The 18,963-nt window shown below is 42.3% G+C and overlaps 1 protein-coding gene across 8 annotated transcripts in view; it reads right to left on the bottom strand.

Annotated features, from left to right (window-relative positions):
- The window catches only part of LOC117348528 (stomatin-like protein 1), a 109,252-nt gene that overhangs the window by 40,867 nt on the left and 49,422 nt on the right, over positions 1 to 18,963 (bottom strand). For 7 of the 8 annotated variants that reach the window (XM_033920758.1, XM_033920764.1, XM_033920765.1 and 4 more), the window contains 4 exons: positions 13,373 to 13,479; positions 5,582 to 5,731; positions 3,693 to 3,893; positions 1,758 to 1,935 (listed from right to left, as the gene is read on the bottom strand). In XM_033920758.1, coding sequence (XP_033776649.1) covers positions 1,758 to 1,935; positions 3,693 to 3,893; positions 5,582 to 5,731; positions 13,373 to 13,479 — 636 coding nt within the window. The remainder of the gene's footprint in view (positions 1 to 1,757; positions 1,936 to 3,692; positions 3,894 to 5,581; positions 5,732 to 13,372; positions 13,480 to 18,963) is intronic. The other variant, XM_033920766.1, reaches the window with a different exon arrangement.

Raw genomic sequence — 18,963 nt, 5'->3', positions numbered from 1 at the left:
TCCCTGGAAAAGCGGAGGCTTAGAGGGGACATGATAGAGACTTACAAGATCATGAAGGGCAAAGAGAAAGTGGAGAGGGACAATTTCTTCAAACTTTCATCTCTTGACCATCTCAGTGGCTCAGGTAACTAGAGTGGAGAATGTGCAGGTGGACTGCTTAAGTCAACAGACCTTGGATCCCGGGGTGTAGTCTCTCTCTCAGAGGGCCTTCGACAGCATAGTCAGGCACTGGGGGTGCCCAACATTTGCCCTCATGGCCTCAACTACCAACAAAAAGGCAGCTCTTTTCCTCAGCCATAGGTACAAGCCCAGAAGCGCCAGGCTGGACTCTCTGGTCCAAGCCTTGCAGAGTGCTTTAACAGATCAGAATACACCCAAGTTGAGTGGTCCTGGTAGCTCCAGATTGGCCGAGGCAACCATGGCACACAAAATTAGTATGTCTGCAGAAGAATGAGGCTCTCAGGTTTCCTTGTCACTCAATCTTCTCTCCCAGGTACCCATCACCATGGAGGATCCAGAATGCTTTGGTCTTATGGTATGGCTCTTGAGTGCAAAGCCTTAGTGCATAAAGTCTATTCTACTTAAATTATTGCCATGCTCCTGAGGTCTAATAAAGTCTACACTAGCGGCCTACTCAAAAGACTGGAAGTGTTTCTGGAATTGGTGTGACTGAAAATGCTCAGACCAGGTGACTGCACCGGTTTTGATGGTGCTGGACTTCCTGCCGGAAGGTCTGAAGATAGGCCTGGTGATTGGGTCTCTCAAAGTACAGATAGCCAGACTTTCCTGCTTTAGAGCACAGTTCAGCAATCTAATCTAATCTTCTATTTGTGCGTCTTTCATACCTATACAGGCTCAAGGCGACTTAAAGAGAGGAGAGAAGAGAGAGTAGGGAGGTGGATAGGTAGGAGGAGAGAGAGGAGGAAAGGATACAGGAGGTTGAGGAGCAGCATTATACTTCTTTTCTGGGTGAAATGCCTCTGAGTTTGCCCCTGACGAATACAAAATGGGGCTCTGTAGGGCGATCAATGAAGGCACTCCCTTCAATGGACTTGAATGGACTTATATAACAGATGTAATTTGCAGGCTTCATCAAGCTAAGTTCCCTTTTAGATTTTTACCAGAGCTTGATAAATGTTTGAATATTCGGGAACTTTTTGAAATGATTTACCAATAATATGGTTGAATAATTTTTTTTAAACTGTCAAAATTTTTTTTTTTTAACTTGACACTATGGGTATTGTTTTAGGACTTGTAAAAAACTGTTTTACACAAGTCATTAACACTGTGGTTAGTTTTAAAATTTAAAACAATACACACCCAGGGCCGGGCACCCTAGGGTGCATTCATATGCGAATAGACCCTGGTGAACTCTTTGAACCTATGGGAAGTTCCCATAAACTGACTGAACAGCCCTGAGTTTAAGCAATTCTACTTAAGGCTTTTTTATGTAAAGCCCTAATGGTAACCCACAGTCTCAGTTGCTTTATTAAAAGTTGGGAGCTGTTTGGGTTTTTGACAAATACTTGTGACTTGTATTGGCCTCTGCGAAGATAGGATACTGGGCTCGATGGCCCGTTGGTCTGACCCAAAAAGGCTATTGTTATATTCTTATGTAGATTGCATTATGTTTATTTTTTAAAAATTACACATGAGTATAAAGTATAATAGTGATCACGGATAGTGAATTATTGACTCCCATTATAGTGTGAGTGTATAAAAAAAAAACACACCACACCAAGATTTACAACACTCACCATTGGGCTCTTCATTTTTCATGCCACAACTGTCTTCTGCCCAGATGAAATTACTGGACTCTTCAGGCTGAGATGGTGATTCAGCTTGATACTTCCTATTTTCTCTTAAGGGCTCGAAACCCATGTGTATCTTAGAGACATGTACCCCCCATCTGTTGGCTTGTTTCTGAAGATGAGCCTGTAAAGTGGAGAAAGAGAATAGCAATACTGAGGTTTGTAGCAGGCATCTTAGATTACAGGGAGATGGATGCTAATAAATGTGTGGCCTCTGCTATACTGTTCCTATTACCTCTCATCTCTCTATACCAGTTCTTCTCAACCAAATTCTTGGAGGATGTTCTAGTTGGGTTTTCAGGACATACACAACGAATATATATGAGATAGATGTGCATACGGAAGAGGCAATGCATGCAAATTTCTCTCATGCATATTAATTGTTGACATCCTAAAAACCCAACCGCTGGGTATACTACTCTGCAGGATGCTAGCCAATTAGTTAATGTATGATTTGCCACTGGAATACCAAGATCTGTTGAAGTCAAAGGAGATTAAAAGCTACCTAACCATTTGGAACATCTCTTTATTCAATTAGAGGCCAAAAGGTAGACAAATTGGAACCAACAGGCTACAATTCCTCAGAAACCATCCAGAATAATCTCAACTGATGATGGCTGGGTAACGTCAATGAGGCTGTAAGGATTTAGGCCATCAGATATTTGAACAAAAGTCTTTCTAGTTTTGACAGCCATTTAGATTATTACAAAGTTTGGTGATTTACAGTAGAATGGATTCTTGAAACTCCAATGCAGATATGCAGATGGGGGCGATCAGAGGAACGCCCCCATCTGCCGCACGGATCGCTGGTGTGCGATCTCCACGCATACGCAGACTATCTGATTTCCCTGCAGATGATCTGCGCATGCATTTTGTGTCTGGTTTTGTTTTTTTATTTCTGGTTTGTTTTTGTTTTTTTACATGCACCAACTCTCCTGCTCTCCCCTTCCAGCCGAGCCCTGCTCTTGCCGCCCAGACTCTCCTGCTCTCTGCCACCTTCCTTGCAATGCGAGCCCGCAGGTTTAAAGCGGGAAGGCAGCAGAGAGAGTCACAATTTCTCTTCCTGCCTTTTCTTTCTTTCCCTGCACCCTTTGCTTATTGTTTTGAAATCAGCTCCAAAGCGCTTTTGCTTCAGATAACGCCATGGCAAAGACGGGGGAGTCTGACTGAAACTTTTCGGTTGTTGGAGCTCGGGGCAGGAAGCAGAGCAGGGAAAGGAGCCGCACGAGGAGGTTGAACGTGTTTATTTCCCCGGAGCTGCAAACCTCTTCCTACATAGCAAGATCGGGGCAGAGAGCAGGGCAATGGAGCAGGAGAGTCGGCAGAGACGTGTGCGACTGTTCCCCAGCAGTCGTTTCTATTCTTGATTGGCCAGCCCAATCGGTGTCCTAAATTTGGTTGGTGGATTGCGTTCCTGCCTACTTTGCACGCGCTTCTCCTCGTTTGCATGCACAGATTTGAAGCGGATCGCTAGAGAGGTTTGTGAATCGGGCCGGAGGGAAATCTGGTCACTAAGGGGTCGCAAACCGATTGGTACACGATCAGTTTGCTTAGTGAATCTAGCCCTTGGTGGCCCTAATTTGCAGTCTTGAGTGGAACTATTCTTAGGAGCTTTTCTATACTGTTAGTGCATGATTGTGAAAGGTCTACGGATGTGGGAGCCATGGGTGTGTAAAACACTTACATGCACAATTGACAGCATTTAGATGCAAGCATCTCTACCAGCCAACTTACGCAGTATTCTATGCGCATAATTGAAATAAGGAATTTGCATAGAGCACTTACCTGTAGCCGACCTTCATAGAAATATCTCCAGAAAACATTGAAATGGGGAGAGAAAAGCTCGGGAAAAAGACAGGGTAAAAAAGGAGTGAGCCTTACCAACATCTTTTCTTTAATGTTCTGCTCCTCAAAAACAAGGTCGATGAACAGCTTTTTCTGGAACATACGCATCATCTGCCGCTCAGCTTCAATTTGGATGAAAGAAGTTAAATTTTTCACAGCCATGACAAAAGTGACTGGGTTATAGATCTTATAAACCACCTCAGCTTTTACAATCAGCATTCCTTCCTTGGTTGGCACCTGCAGAAAGCCCAAAACAAAGATTTTCTCTGTGAAACACACCAAAGATTTTGACATGATTTCTTCCCGAGTACTCTGGCACAGTCTAACCTGATTAACGTGACCATTTATTTTTTTCATCAAAACGGGACATCTATTAATTGTCAGTCCTGTCCCAAATCCCACCCCCAATTTCTTCCAATCATTTTTCATGTACACATAATATCTTATTAATTCATAATGGTAACCATTAAAATTAAAAACAAACAAACCACAAAACACTATATGCAGAGAAAATGTTAATTATCATTTATATTTGGGGGGTTTTCAAAGATGTCAATGCAGATGACTTTAAAATATGCAATGTCACCTCAGTAACTATAGAAAAATAGACAAATATAGTGCAAAATATAGACATCAGATATAAATTCTCAAAACTGACACATTTTGATCACCAAATTGAAACTAAAATCATTTTTCCTACCTTTGCTGTCTGATGATTTCATGAGTCTCTAGTTGCGTTTCCGACTGTGAATCCTTTCTTTCATTACTGTCTTTCTTTCTGCACTCAGGCCCAACAATTGTTCCTTTCTATTCCCTCCCTCCTTCCTTCCTATGTCCTTAGTGCCCCCAGTGCCTCCTTCCTATGTCCTTAGTGCCACTTCCCATGTCCTTAGTGTCCCCAGTGCCTCCTTCCTATGTCCTTAGTGCCCCTTCCCATGCCCTTAGTGTCCTCAGTGCCTCCTTCCTATGCCTTCACTGCCTTCCAGCCTTTGTCCCACCCCTCCCCCAAAGCTAGCCTGCCTACCTCCCTCCCTCCCTGCCGCGCCAAAGTCGGCCTCCCTCCAGTGCCCGATTCAAACCCCCACATCCACCTCCGCTGCTGCTGCCTGTCAGCCTCCCTCCTTCCCTCCCTCCAGCGCCGATTCAAACCTGCCCCCGCCGCTGCACCTTCTTCTTGCCGCCCAGAAGCCTTCTTCGAGACATCAATTCTGACATCGGAGAGGCAATTGGCTGGCCCGGAACTTCCTCTCCAACTTCAGAATTGATGTCAGGAAGAAGGCTTCTGGGCGGCATGAAGAAAGTGCAGCAGCAGCGGGCAGGGGTTTGAATCAGCACTGGAGGGAGGGGAAGCGATCGCCTGTCCCGTTGTTCTGGCGCACAGCTTTGGGACGCTGTCCCTAATAACGGGACATTTCGGCATCCTGAAGCGGTGGGTCAGGATAATGGAACAGTCGGTCCAATAACGGGATGGTCCTGTTGAAAACGGGACGTATGGTCACCTTAAACATGATTCCTCCATGACTACAGCATGATCCGTTATCCATCTTGGAATTCCCAGACCATGAATGCAACTGAAGAATTAGAAGCGTTGCTTTTCTACTGAGCTTCAAACCCTTTGGCCTCCCAAAAACCTGCCATATAGCCCCATTGTTATAAGCTGAAGCTCCGTCCACCTGGACTAGGTCCTTCAAAATACTTGGTTCTTTCTCCTTTCAGGTGTCATCTCCATTACTGGAATCACTAACTAAAGCAGAGGACTGCCAGCTTCTAAACATCACCCCTCCAGCAAGGGATGCTTTTTAAAGCAGCCTTTAAAAAAAGTCCATTTCCAATTTGAAATGAATTGATGAAACTGTGATCTGAAACGCTGTAAAGTAAAAGTGAAGAGTCAGAAGAGAAGAAATGAGCTTACCCCCTTCTCTTACCTGAAAGGATGGAATTTTCAGAGACTGGGTTCTGCGATAGATCCGGTGCCAGTCATCAAGAAAGGGCAGCAGGAAAATAAAGCCAGGCTTTTTCTCCACCCTTACTGTGCCCAGACGACGCACCACAATGTTCTCATTCTTTTTTAATTTCTGTGGGACAAATGCAAAGGCAGAATTGTTACTGCAAGTTTCCTATGTATGCCACTTCGACACCCTTTTCTCACCTCCCCCTTCTGTTTTTTGGGCAGGTCTTCCTTGTAATGCATATGCACTCTCTGCACTTACAGGGCCATGTGGAAAGATATTACTCAGCATACACACACATACTGTAGTTTAAAACAGAAGGAAGGGAGTGATTTTAACAACTACTGTGTTACACAGCACAGACAAGAACACTTGTGTGGTGTCATTGAGAAACCTTAGTTTCAGAAGGTATGTCAAATTATTCACTGATAGGAAAGCTGGATAAAGATAAATGTCTAAGGACCAAGACTGAGGCACTGCAGCTACATTATTGAGACAAAATCAGCACTGTTGTTTATATTAATACATACATTTAGCACCTATGCAATAACTGAGTGCTAATTTGATAACAGCATCTGGGCACCAAGATTCCATTATGGCACACTGGTATAAGTTGGAACCTAGGCATGCCCACTAGTGTTGGACGATTGATTCACTGATTTACTTTGGTGAATTTAATCATTCTCTATAAAAATCAGACTTACTAATTCAGTGACCAACAAACCCCCCCTCCCTCACCCCCCCCCCCCCGGTGAAACCTGGCATACCTTTGGGTGTCCTAAATCAGCAGCAGCGGTGGCCAACCGGCAGAGGCAGCGCTCTAAACAGGCTGCTTGTGGCCTGCCCCACCAGGACCTCCCCTCTGCCACGTCACTGACGCCACTCACAGCAGAGGGAAGCCCAGGTGGGGCAGGCCAGAAGCAGCTTGTTCACCATGCTGCTTCTACCGGCCGGCCACTGCCACTGCTGCTTTGGAGGCCCAAAGTGATGGTCTCAGCATTTTGCGGTTGGAGGGAGGGATGGAAAGGATGGATGGATGGATGGAAAGCTGAAGCACAGGGGGATAAGAGGGTTGAAAAACTGCTGCACATGGGGGAGAGAGGAAAAACTTGGATATGGGGTAGAGAAGAGGAAGGGAGAGATGCAACCGAAGTAGAAAGAGGGAGAAATCTTGCATAGGGTGGAGGGGAGGGAAACATGCATGGAGAAGAGAGAGGGAGAAATATTGGACATAGAGTAGAGGACAGGGAGAGATGGTGCATGGGGAGATAAAAAGGAATGTTGCACATGACAAATGAGGGGAGGAAGGGAGAGATGCTGCATGCAGAGGAATAGAGAGGTTTGACCCAGTGCACAAGATGGGGGGATGGGGGGTGGAGAGGGGCAGAGAGAGAAAGCGATGGTAGGTAGTGGGGAAAAACCAGAAATGTTGGATATGGCAGTGGAAGGAAAGGTACAGACATGGAAGATGGATGGTGAGCATAGAAAAAGAAGAAAACGTCAAATTGTCAGGAGACATGGCGAACGAGTTAATAGAAGACAAATAGAAACCAGAGCCTTGGACCAACATGATTTGAATAATAAAATGACAAGACAACAAAAGGTAGAAAAAATAATTTTATTTTCTATTTTGTGATTACAATATGTCAGATTTGAAATGTGTATCCTGCCAGAGCTGGTGTTAGACAGCGAGCATGACCTAGGACCTAACAAAGAGAGGAAAAATCTTGTTTGTCTATTTTGTTTACACCACAGCGCCAGCATGGAGTTGGAGAGGGCAAAGGGAGGTGGGGTGGGTGAAGAGGCTACATCAGGGCTGTCCAAGTCCGGTCCTCGAGATCTACTGGCAGGCCAGGTTTTCAGGATATCCACAATGAATATGCATGAGAGAGAGATTTGCATACCAAGAAGGCAGTGCAGGCAAATCTCTCTCATCCATATTCATTGTGGATATCCTGAAAACCTGGCCTGCCAGTAGATCTCGAGGACCGGACTTGGGCAGCTGTGGGCTACATAATAAACCTGCCAGGACGTTTGGAAAAAAAAAAATGCCTGATTGGGCAGGAGAAGCGAATTGAATAAAAAAAATCAATTCAATAGGCCAAATCGAACTGAATAATTTTTCCCTGAATCGAGCAGCACCATATGCCAATTTAATAGCAGGCGAATACATAAGCATGGATTAATGAGAGAAAGCCAACGGATTTAGTCAAAGGAAATCTTGCCTCACCAATTTCTTTAAAGGAGTGAATAAAGGTGAGCCGGTTGATATTGTATATTTGGATTTTCAAAAGGCATTTGACAAAGTACCTCATGAAAGACTTCTGAGGAAATCAGAAAATCATAGGATAGGAGGTAATGTCCTATTATGGATTAAGAACTGGTTGAAAGATAGAAAACAGAGAGTAGGTTTAAATGGTCAATATTCTGAATGGAGAAGGGTAAATAGTGGGCTTGCATAGTGCGGTTCTCCAGGGTCTGTGCTGGGACCGCTGCTTTTTAATATATTTATCAAATGATCTGGAAATGGGAACAACAAGTGAGATAATTAAACTTGCTGATGACACAAAGTTGTTAAATCGCAGGAGGATTGTGAAAAATTGCAAGAGGACCTTGTGAAACTGGAAGATTGGGCATCAAAATGGCAGATGTCGTTTAATGTGAGCAAGTGCAGTGATCCTCTTATTGCCCCAGGTACACTAAATAGAGTTTGAACCCAACGGGACAGACAGGGAAATATGATTAAGTACATGAATGTAAACCACTTAGGATATAAGTGATAAATAAATAAATAAAAATACATGTGGGAAGGAGCCACCGAACTATAACTAAGTGATGCTTGGTTCTGTGATAGGAGTCACTGCCCAGAAAAAGGATCTAGGTGTCATTATTGAGGATACATTGAAAGCCTCAGCTCAATGTGCAGCGATGGTAACTAAGAAAGGGAATCGAATGTTAGGAATTAGCAGGAAAGGAATGGAAAACAAAGATGAAAATGTTATAATGCCCTTGTATCGCTCTATGGTACGCCACACCTCCAATACTGTGTGCATTTCTGGTCACCGTATCTCAAAAAAGATGTAGAGGAATTAGAAAAGAGTGACGAAAATGATAAAAGGAATGAGACAACTTCCCTATGTGGAAAGGCTACAGTGGCTAGGGCTCTTCAGCTTGACAAAGGGTGCTATGATAGAGGTCTGTAAAATAATGAGTGGAGTGAAAAGGGTTGATGTGAATTGCTTGTTCACTCTTTACAAAATGCTAGGACTAGGGAGCATGCGATGAAGCTACTAAGTGGTAGATTTAAAAGCAGAGAAAATATTTCTTCACACAACGTGTAATTAAACTCTGGAATTCATTTCCAGAGAATGTGGTGAAACCAGTTGATTTAGCAGGATTTTAAAAAGGTTTGGATAATTTCCTAAAAGAGAAGTCCACAGGCCATTATTGAGATGACTTGAGAAAATCCATTGCTTATTTCTAGGTTAAGCAGCATCAAATCTATTTTACTACTTAGGATCTAGCTAGGTACTTGTGATCTGGGTTGGCCACTGTTGGAAACAGGTCACTGAGCTTGATGGACCTTCGGTCTGCCCCAGTATAGCAATTCTTATGTTCTTTAAATGCAGCAGCTTAGTCTATGACTTACAGTATTCTGTAAACTATGTGTGTAAATATTGGTTCTGCCCAGGCCTTGCCTATGCTCCTCCCCCATGTTTAAATAATTTTTATTGAGCAATCAAACAAACAAAACAGTAACACGCAAGTAACAGACACAGAAAAAAGGTATCAAAAAGCAGAATAACAAAACATCCAGCTGCTCATAAAAAGAGAGTTTCTAAATTGTACAATATATCCCACCCAATCCCCAAACAGCTGAGAAGAACAATGGCAAGAGATGTGCAATATCCAAACTAAAAATTTAAGATGTGGCTTCTATTTCTAGGAGAAAAGGAAGTCTAAAAGATATTCTAAGTGCGTTGGAAACATTTCCCAGGTCTCTAATCTAAGTGCGTTCCATCTTAACCAGGGTGATCATAGTAACATAGTAAATGATGGCAGATAAAGACTTGAATTGTCCATCCAGTCTCCCCTTAAGTTATACCCATTAAAAAATTCATGATTAAATTAACTTGTCCCTTCCAGCCTGTCCAACCATCCCATTGTTTGCAGGATATCTACTGTAAAGATTGGCCAGTAACATCCTCATGTTCCAAATTAGTGGAGTTCCCATTGATGCCCACCCCAGCCCATCCTACACCGAATCATCATATATGGGACACAGACAATGCAGGTTTGTCCAATACTGGCCTTAGTTCTTTAATTTACATTCTTCATTTTCTAATTAGAGATCCTCTATTTTTATCCCATGCTTTTTTGAATTCCATCACCGTTTTCCTTTCCACCACTTCCCTGATCGAGCCAGTGTCGGGTCTTCCTCCCTGCCAGAAACTGGCCAACTAAGTTAGCAGTGGGACAGGAGAGTGGAAAGCTCTCTCTTGCCCCCTGCACCTCTGGACCACAAGGGATCAGACAGAGGAGGTATGAAGGACAGGGCAGAGTACCGAGCCTGGCAGCGGCCTGCAATAAGTCTGGGAGGGGGTGCTCGCCTGAATATAAACCAGGACCCTTTGGGCCAATTTTTTTGTCCAAAAATCCCAGTTTATATTCGAGTATATACGGTATACTTTAGAGGAAAGGCAGGAGAGGGGAGATATGAAATACTTTTGTAACATAAATGCACATGGGTCGAGTCTCTTTCATTTGAAAGGAAGCTCTGGAATGAGATGGCATAGAATGAAGTTAAGAGGTGATAGAAATTGAGATCCAAGATGGCTGCGATAGTTGAGTGAAATGAAGTGGACAGCTCACTTTGGTTACTTTTCTTCAGTAACTTACTGTTAGATTTAACAATGCCAAAGCGGAGAGGAAAGAGCTCAGCTGGGGCCTCGCAGAGCTCTGGAGTATCTGACTTTGGTAATATTGAGGAGCTTCTGTGGCGAATGCAGGTTGGCCCCTCGTTGTCGGAGACACCCCGGACAAGCGGGATGGAGGCAGTCTCCCAGGGGTTTGACACCACATTGAGTCCCGACACAAGGGCGCTGCCCTTACACCCACAGGGTACCAGTTCCCCGCGGATGGAGGAGCTCCCGGTAGTCAGAGCTCACACTATCCTGGAAGCCGGTGAGAGGGGAGCGTGGAGCCAGACTCCCTACAATTGCAGGAGAGTTTGGGTGTGAAACCTGACGCGGAGACATCGACTGGGGTCAGACGAATCCAGGAATGTGACCAGCGAGGTGAAGCAGCAGTTTGTGAGGAGCTTAAATCTCTGTTCCATTTGTCTCAAATGGAAAACTCCTGAGAGGTAATCCTTGAATCAATTTGGGACCTTGTGGCAAATCTATCAAATGCAATAGACATTAAGAATCTACATCTGAAGTAGTTGAGTCCAAAATTTCTATTGATAGTATTAAACAAGAGGTGACTATGTCTAAAAAAAACCTCCAAGAATCACTGGTTAAGGATAATACAAACCTCAGGAAAAAGCTTGAATCTTTGGAGAATTTTTCTCGAGTAACAATTTAAGGTTGATGAATTTCCCTAGGATTGCTACTATAACTCCTAGGGAAATGTTACAGAGATATTTGTTAGAGTCTTGGAGATTTTGGAGGAGGTGATACCTCCTTTTACACAAGTTTATTGAATGTTTTTCTGTATTGTTAGAGCTTTCTAATTGAGAGACAGTTACACCTGCAACTTTGCTTTTAACGGTGGCCCTAGCACCGGATAAAAATTGGTTGATGAAAATTTTCTTTAAAAATAACCAGAAGGAATTTTTAGGATTGAAAATTCAAATGTATCCAGATTTGTCCAGGGATACTCAGAGGTGTAGGAGATAATTTTTGTTGTTAAAACCAGGAGTGTTAGCTCTAGGGGTGACATTTTATTTACACCATCCTTGTAAATGCATTGTACATTATTCTTCGCAAAAATATGTTTTCTTTGAATCCTTCCAACTATTAACGTTCCTATCACTATTGTGACTGGAAAAAGGAAAAGATAAAAGCTCAGCCCTAAATTAAATTAGAATTGTAATGAGGCATTCCTGAGTTCAGCTAGATAAGTCTAGTTTTTCTTCTTTTCATGTTATTTATTATTCTCGCTTTGTAAATCTTGGATCTCAGAATATAGAGGACTTGAGCTGAATTTAAGCATGTAAATTTTTGATTTAAAATTATATTTTCTTTATAATTGTTTTATGCTCAAATTTGCTTTCTATATAATTTTATACTTGATTATGTAAATTGAAAATTAAAAATAAATAATTAAATAAATAACTAAAAAAGAGGTGATAGGCTCAGGAGTAATCTAAGGAAATACCTTTTTACAGAAAGGGTGGTAGAACAGTCTCCCAGAAGAGATGGTGGAGACAGAGACTGTGTCTGAATTCAAGAAAGCGTGGGATTGGCAAGTGTGATCTCTTAGAGAGAGGAAGAGATAATGGTTACTGTGGATGAACAGACGGATGGGCCATTTGGCCTTTATCTGCTATCATGTTTCTATGTGTACATGGAAGAAAATCCTGGAGAAGGACCGAGATTGGCTGGCAAAGGTAAATATGAGAATTGAGTAGATACCGTACCTTTTACAGAAGAAAGAGTTTATGAATAACTTGAAAAACTGAAGGTGGACAAAGCCAAGGGACTGGACAAGATCCATCCCAGGATACTGAGGAAGCACAGAGAGGTTCTGGTGGGTCCTCTTAAAGATTTGTTCAATAAATTCTTGGAGATGGGAGAAGTACCGTGGGATTGGAGAACTGAGGGCAGACGGGAAGAAGCAGACGGAGCTGCAAGCAGTCAACACATGGATGAGGTGCTGGTGTGAGGAACATTTTGATATGTGATGCGGAGATGAGGATATAAAATGCAAAACTGGGCTCCCAGCTCCTTCAATTGCGGTCTGTAAGTTAAGAGTTTTTTCCCGCGCTTCAGCAGTGCGCTTGCAAAGGTCAGGAAGGAAAAAGATCATGTTGCCATCTGCTATATCTTGTTATGAAATGAGGTGATCAAAACTGCAAGCAATAGATGGAAGGTAGGAATCAGTTCGTGAAAGGCTGTATTGCCTTCCTGCTGAGGTTGTCATTGGAACTTCAAGAACCATAAAAATATGTCCCTCTGAAACCCACACAGTATCTTTTTTAATGGGCCAATGAAAGGATCGAGCAGGGCCTTGTGGATGCATTGTGTTCTTAGACTTCCAAGATATTTCCAATCCACCAATAAATGTCATACATGCAAGCAACATACTGAGTAGATATTTTTTTGTAACCTTCACTGGACTAGGGTACATCAATTTAAAATATTGATTACACATTAACTAACATTACTCTCCCCCAGTAGTGCAGTTTTTAGTGCAAGTGAGACACATAGAATTCCTATGAGCGTTGGAGCTGTTACCACCGCGGCCGGCGCTATAAACCATGCTACAGTTTTGAAAAAAAGGAGGGAAGAGGTAAGTAACTATTTCTGTTGTCTCAGTATCCTTATCTGCAAACCCCAGATATCTGAGAACTGCCAAAGTTATCCACAAGGAACAGTTTTCTCCCCCCTCCCCGAAAGACATCATATAATTTGTTTCTATCCTTTTATCTTTTGGTATGGTTTTCTAGTTCAAAAGGAACTATTATGGAAAACATCCTTTAAAGTATGGCTGAATTTTCCCATTACAGAGAGCCTTATTTCTAGGAGAAAAGTAGTATCTTACCTTCACAGCAAACCATCCGGATAGAGGCAGCATTACAATGGTGATGAAGCCCATGATGCCTATCAAGATGATGTGCCATTTTGATCTGCTAGTCTCAGATTCATATTCTGAAAGAACAGAAAGTAAGGGGGCTAAACCCAGAGAAACACTAGCAGACGTTCACAGGTCTAACATGAGCTTAATCTGGAAAATTGCAGGAAATCTAGTTAGGAAAAAACCTCCTTCATCCACATTATGAAACAATCTACAGATTCATTAAAGAATATCAATGCTAGGAAGTTCTTCTTCACCCAGAGGGTGGTGGACACCTGGAATGCGCTTCCAGAGGGTGTGATAGGACAGAGTATAGTATTGGGGTTCAAGAAGAGATTGGATGATTTCCTTAAGGAAAAGGGGATAGAAGGGTATAGACAGAGGATTAATATACAGGTCCTGGACCTGATAGGCCGCTGCGTGAGCGGACTGCTGGGCATGATGGACCTCTGGTCTGACCCACCAGAGACACTGCTTATGTTCTTATGTATTCACCATGCTGGGTCCACAAGTCCAGCAGTTTGGCCATCCTAGAACCCAGCAAGATCCCAAAGAGTAGATTTATTCCTTGTTGCTCACTCTCAGTGATAAATCACTATTAGGTAGACTTGGGGAAAGCCAGAAGTTAAGAACTCTTTCTCTAGCATCTTTGCCTATGTGCCTTTTTTAAACCCAGTTTTGCTACTTGCTAACTGATTTGATTATATACTTTGGCAGTTCATTTCGTAGTTTAATTGGGCGATAAGTGAGAAAATACTTTCTCCAATGTGTGCAACAATAAGTGTCCCCTATATGAAAGAGTAGAAAATCAGTCCCTGTCTACCTATTACACACCACTCATGATTTGAAAGTCATATTTCATCAAACTGAAGAGCCCCAACCTATTCCATCCTCTATCATTTTTTTGCCCTTCTCTGCTCCTTTTCTGGTTTTGCTATATTTTGTTTTGAAACGAGGTGATCAAAACTGAAAGTAATATTTGCTGCCCCATTGTAGATGGAAGGTAGAAATCCGAACTCATACGTCTAGATCAGGACATGTGCAAATTTGGTGTACTTTAGAAAAGAATCTGCCTGCATAGAGCCTTTTCTGAAATACCTGCAGGAGTGATGTGTATTTTCACAAAGATATACAGTATATTGAAAAACTGAACTGAAGGAGCAAACCAAGGAAGCACAAAGGACCTTCAAGTTCCAGACAAACAAAATTTAATTTCTTGATGAACCCAACATGGGCTATGTTTTGGCGTACCCGCTTGCATCACAGGTCTACATTAGAGCTGCCCAATTCAGGAGAAAATATTTCAATTCGATTTGGCCTATTGCATTGATTTTTTTTTATTTTATTTGATTCGCTTTCAATTACACAGCTTTTTAAAGTTGATTCAGTTTTTATTGGAAAATTAAGCCAGATTAATACAGATTGATCTTGCACAGTCAATGCTAACAGAAAACCGTGTCCTTTTCATACACACAGAACACAGATACACCCTCGCGCCCAGTATGGAATAAGTAATCCCAAATTAAAGAGAGAAATATGTAGATAAAAATTAAAATAAACAGCCAAGAAGCAACACCACAGAAGCAGTAACACGTCCCCTAATACTGTGCAAAATATAAAGATAGCAGAAATAAATTTGATGTTTTCATGCCATGGATATCACTGTAATTTTCTTCCTCTATTTGAAACAAATATGTACATTTGTGTACATAAGAAGTTAGCAACCCCCCCCACCCCCACACACAGAATAGAATCCTAGGCAGGTAAGGGGAGGCTACAGGTACTAAGAACCTAAGATTTGCCATATTAGGACAGACTGAAGGTCCATCAAGTCCAGTATCCTATTTCCAATAGTGGCTAACAGGTCCCAAGTCCCTAGCTAGATCCCAAGTAGTATAACAGATTTTATGCTGCTTATCCTAGGAATAAAAAATGGATTTTCCCAAGCCATCTCAACCTTTTTTAAACCCTGCTAATCTGATTTCACCACATTCTCTGGCAACGAATTCCAGAGTTCAATTGCACGTTGTGTGAAGAAATATTTTTTCCATTTTGTTTTAAATCTACTACTTTGTACCTTTATCCCATGCCCCCTAGTCCTAGTATTTTTGAAAAGAGTGAAGAAGCGATTCACATCTACCCTTTCCACTCCACTCAGTATTTTATAGACCTCAATCACATCACCTCTGAGCCGTCTCTTCTTCAAGCTGAAGTGCCCTAGCCGCTTTAGCCTTTTCTCATAAGGAAGTTGTCCCATTCCTTTTATCATTTTTGTCACCTTCTCTGTACCTCTAATTAAAAATATATCTTTTTTGAGATTGGTGACCAGAATTGCACATAGTATTCGAGGTGCGGCTGTACCATAGAGTTGTACAAGGGCATTATAACATTTTCATCTTTGTTTTCCATTCTTTTCCTGATAATTCCTAACATTCTATTTGCTTTCTTAGCTTCCGCCATATATTGAGCTGAGGGTTTCAACGTATCCTGAACAGTGACACTTAGATCCTTGACTATACCATTAAAAACAATTAAAAATTTTTTAAACAATAAAAATTTCACATGGAAGGGAGGAGGAAATAGAAGGAGCCGGCTCAGAGTCTAAATCCAACTCCTGCAGAAATTCAGAAATATGATTCGTCAAAGCAGAAAATGTAAATACATGCCAAAGTATGATCTAAAGAGCCGGCATATATTCCCAGGATCCCTGTCATGGGAGAAGCAGCCCCAGAAAAGAAAGGATCAGCAAAATGAGCATCATCATCTGTATCTCCAGGAGAGAGGCCTCTCAAGTCCTGAACAAAGGCATACTGTGAAGAAAATGTACCTTCTATGCCAAAAGGAGACAAGTCTAAGGTGCAGTGGGACTGCGCAGAAGTATGGCTCTCATGAAAGGCTATCCACAAAAAAATTTTAAAATCTGAGAAGGCATCCTGACTAGTGAGTGCCGAGTCACCCTGTTATGGACTCTTACTTTGCATTTCTAGGGCTGCAGGGCGTTCGCGTCCTTATGCATGGAATAATCACTATTTCTAGGCTCTGAAAACAGAGATGGCTGCCCTTTTTATCACTGTAGTCTTTTTATCACTGTAGTACACAGAGGAAAGGTTAATTTAGCTGTTCCCACCTCTCCAGATCATGTCACACAAGAATGCTCCTGAGGAGCAAATTTTGGGCAATCCTGGCATGAATTTTGGGTAGAAGAGCCCAAAGACTCTATGTCAGCCAGTTTTGAGGCACAAATTGAAGTTTTGGAAGTGCAGGGAACTTTTGAAAAAAAGATCACTAAAAATCCAAGATGGCCACCTTCAAGCTTTCCACAACTAGAATCGCTTAAACCCCCCCCCCCCCCCATCTCCGCAAACTCCAAAAATGGCAAATTTAGGATTTTTCAGGTGGGGGAACACAGGTACCCTTGAAAATCTGTTTTTCAACCCCCCCCTCCCCAATTCACCTCAGAGGCTGTAACAGTGTTACTCGTTGTGACCTGTGCTATAATGTGCTGTATACAGCCTCAGCTCTCTTACAGTAGCTGGAATGGAGAAGAATCACAGCCTCATGCTGGAAATGCCTCTTCAATGCTGATCTTCAGGCTGCCAGTCAGACACAGTGTCTGACTGCACTCCCATCCCCGTGGATTGATGGACATGCTAACAGAAGGGTGAAGGCAAAAAAAATTCATCTGGCACCCTGTGAGACACCGCTGAGCCTCATATGGGTACCTAACAGCCTGCATTCAAACCCCTGCTAAGCAGTACGTGAGGATGAAAAGCAGGAATAGCCCCAAGCTCCAAAAATACTTGTGCAGGCTGGATAACAGGTACCAACAGGGATCGGCCTGTCAGCTGCAGATCGGAGTCGGCTTCTTCTCTATGTAGGCAGAGCTGAAACTAAGGTGAAAGCTCTGAGCACTGAAACACCGAATAAAGGCTGAAAACACCGAATAAAATAAGAAAAAGAGGGAGCAGAACAGAAACACTCCTTCCAACTCACATGCAGAAGGGAAAAACTGCAAATGCAATAGAGCTCCCAGTGAAGTAGGAGGATCACAGGAAAAAATCTGGAATGGATTCCTTCTGCATATGGCTTGTGGCCACGGGGAGATAACCTACCCGTCTAGAATGACACATGTATTGCACTGGAACGAAAGATTAGGTTCTTACCTTTGCTAATCTTCTTTCTTGTAAAGCCACAATCTATTCCTGGACAAGTGGGTTATGCATCCCATGTCACGACACACTGCTTGTAGGAAGCCTCATTAACATAATAATCTTGACCCTCACCTCTTACCTGGGTGATTCTGAGGGTAACACTTGACAAACACCTAACCCTGGAAAACCACACAAACCTACTGTTTAAAAAATGTATTTCGGTCCTCTGGAAACTTCGCACTATTAAAAAATTTTTTGATGAAAAGTCCTTCCGTTTACTAGTACAATCATCCATCTTAAGCACCCTAGATTACTGTAACATCATATGCCTAGGAGCTTATAAAAAGAACCTCAACAAGCTGAGATTAATTCAGAACACCGCGATCTGACTAATCCACGGTTTAAAAAAATGGGAACACATTTCCCCTTATTATCAGAAACTCCACTGGTTACCTGCAGAATCCAGAGTCCTCTTCAAGTTTGCTTGTTTTTGCTACAAAGCTGTCTTTGGGATTCTTCCAGCTTACCTATTCTCCCAGTTCTCCTCCAACGAGTCCAACAAGAGCACTCGCAGAACAAACCTATTTAATTACCCCTCCCTGAAATCTCACCAATACAAAAAGTTTCTAGATAGAATGTTATCATTCCAGGCAGCCAGGCTGAACACATGGCTTGGAAAGCCCATACTTGAGGCCACTACATACGCAGACTTTAGAAAATCCCTGAAAACTCGACTGTTTAACAAATTCTAAATTCCCATACCCAACTCTTCCTCACCATGACCCTTCCAGCTCGCCCCCTAATTCCAAAGCCCGAAACTAATTATACTTTCCACCTTGAATCTCATGTACTGACATAATGTAATTTATTGTAACCCACCTGCACCCCATGTACTGACAAAATATATCTTTACTGTAACCCACCTGTATCCCATGTACTGACAAAATATATCTTTACTGTAACCCACTTGTATCCCATGTACTGACAAAATATATCTTTACTGTAACCCACCTGTATCCCATGTACTGACTAAACGTATCTTTATTGTAAACCGTTTCTATCCCATGTACTGTCAAATGTATCTTTATTGTAAACCGCTTCGAACTTCACGGTATAGCGGTATATAAGAAATAAATTATTATTATTATTACCTTAGCACTGCCCAATGAGGGGCAGATTCTCAAAACTACTGTAAAATGTGCCTTTAATGTGCTCGCATAAAAATACTGATGAAAAGAAAAATTAAACATGAGCAGAAAAGACTAGCTCCTACGGTCATATGCCATGAATCAGTTTTTTGAACAATAGCCCTTATGGTTAGTTGTGCTGACACCTCTAGTTTAATGTTCACTTGACTGCAGGCATTGTGTATAGTATCCATTACTGTCCTAGGAATGCTTTCTCTCT

Source organism: Geotrypetes seraphini, chromosome 14 (assembly GCF_902459505.1).
Source record: "Geotrypetes seraphini chromosome 14, aGeoSer1.1, whole genome shotgun sequence".
In the NCBI taxonomy this organism is placed as follows: Eukaryota; Metazoa; Chordata; class Amphibia; order Gymnophiona; family Dermophiidae; genus Geotrypetes; species Geotrypetes seraphini.
Note: the sequence above shows the minus strand (reverse complement) of the source record. Positions and strands in the feature narration are given on the sequence as shown.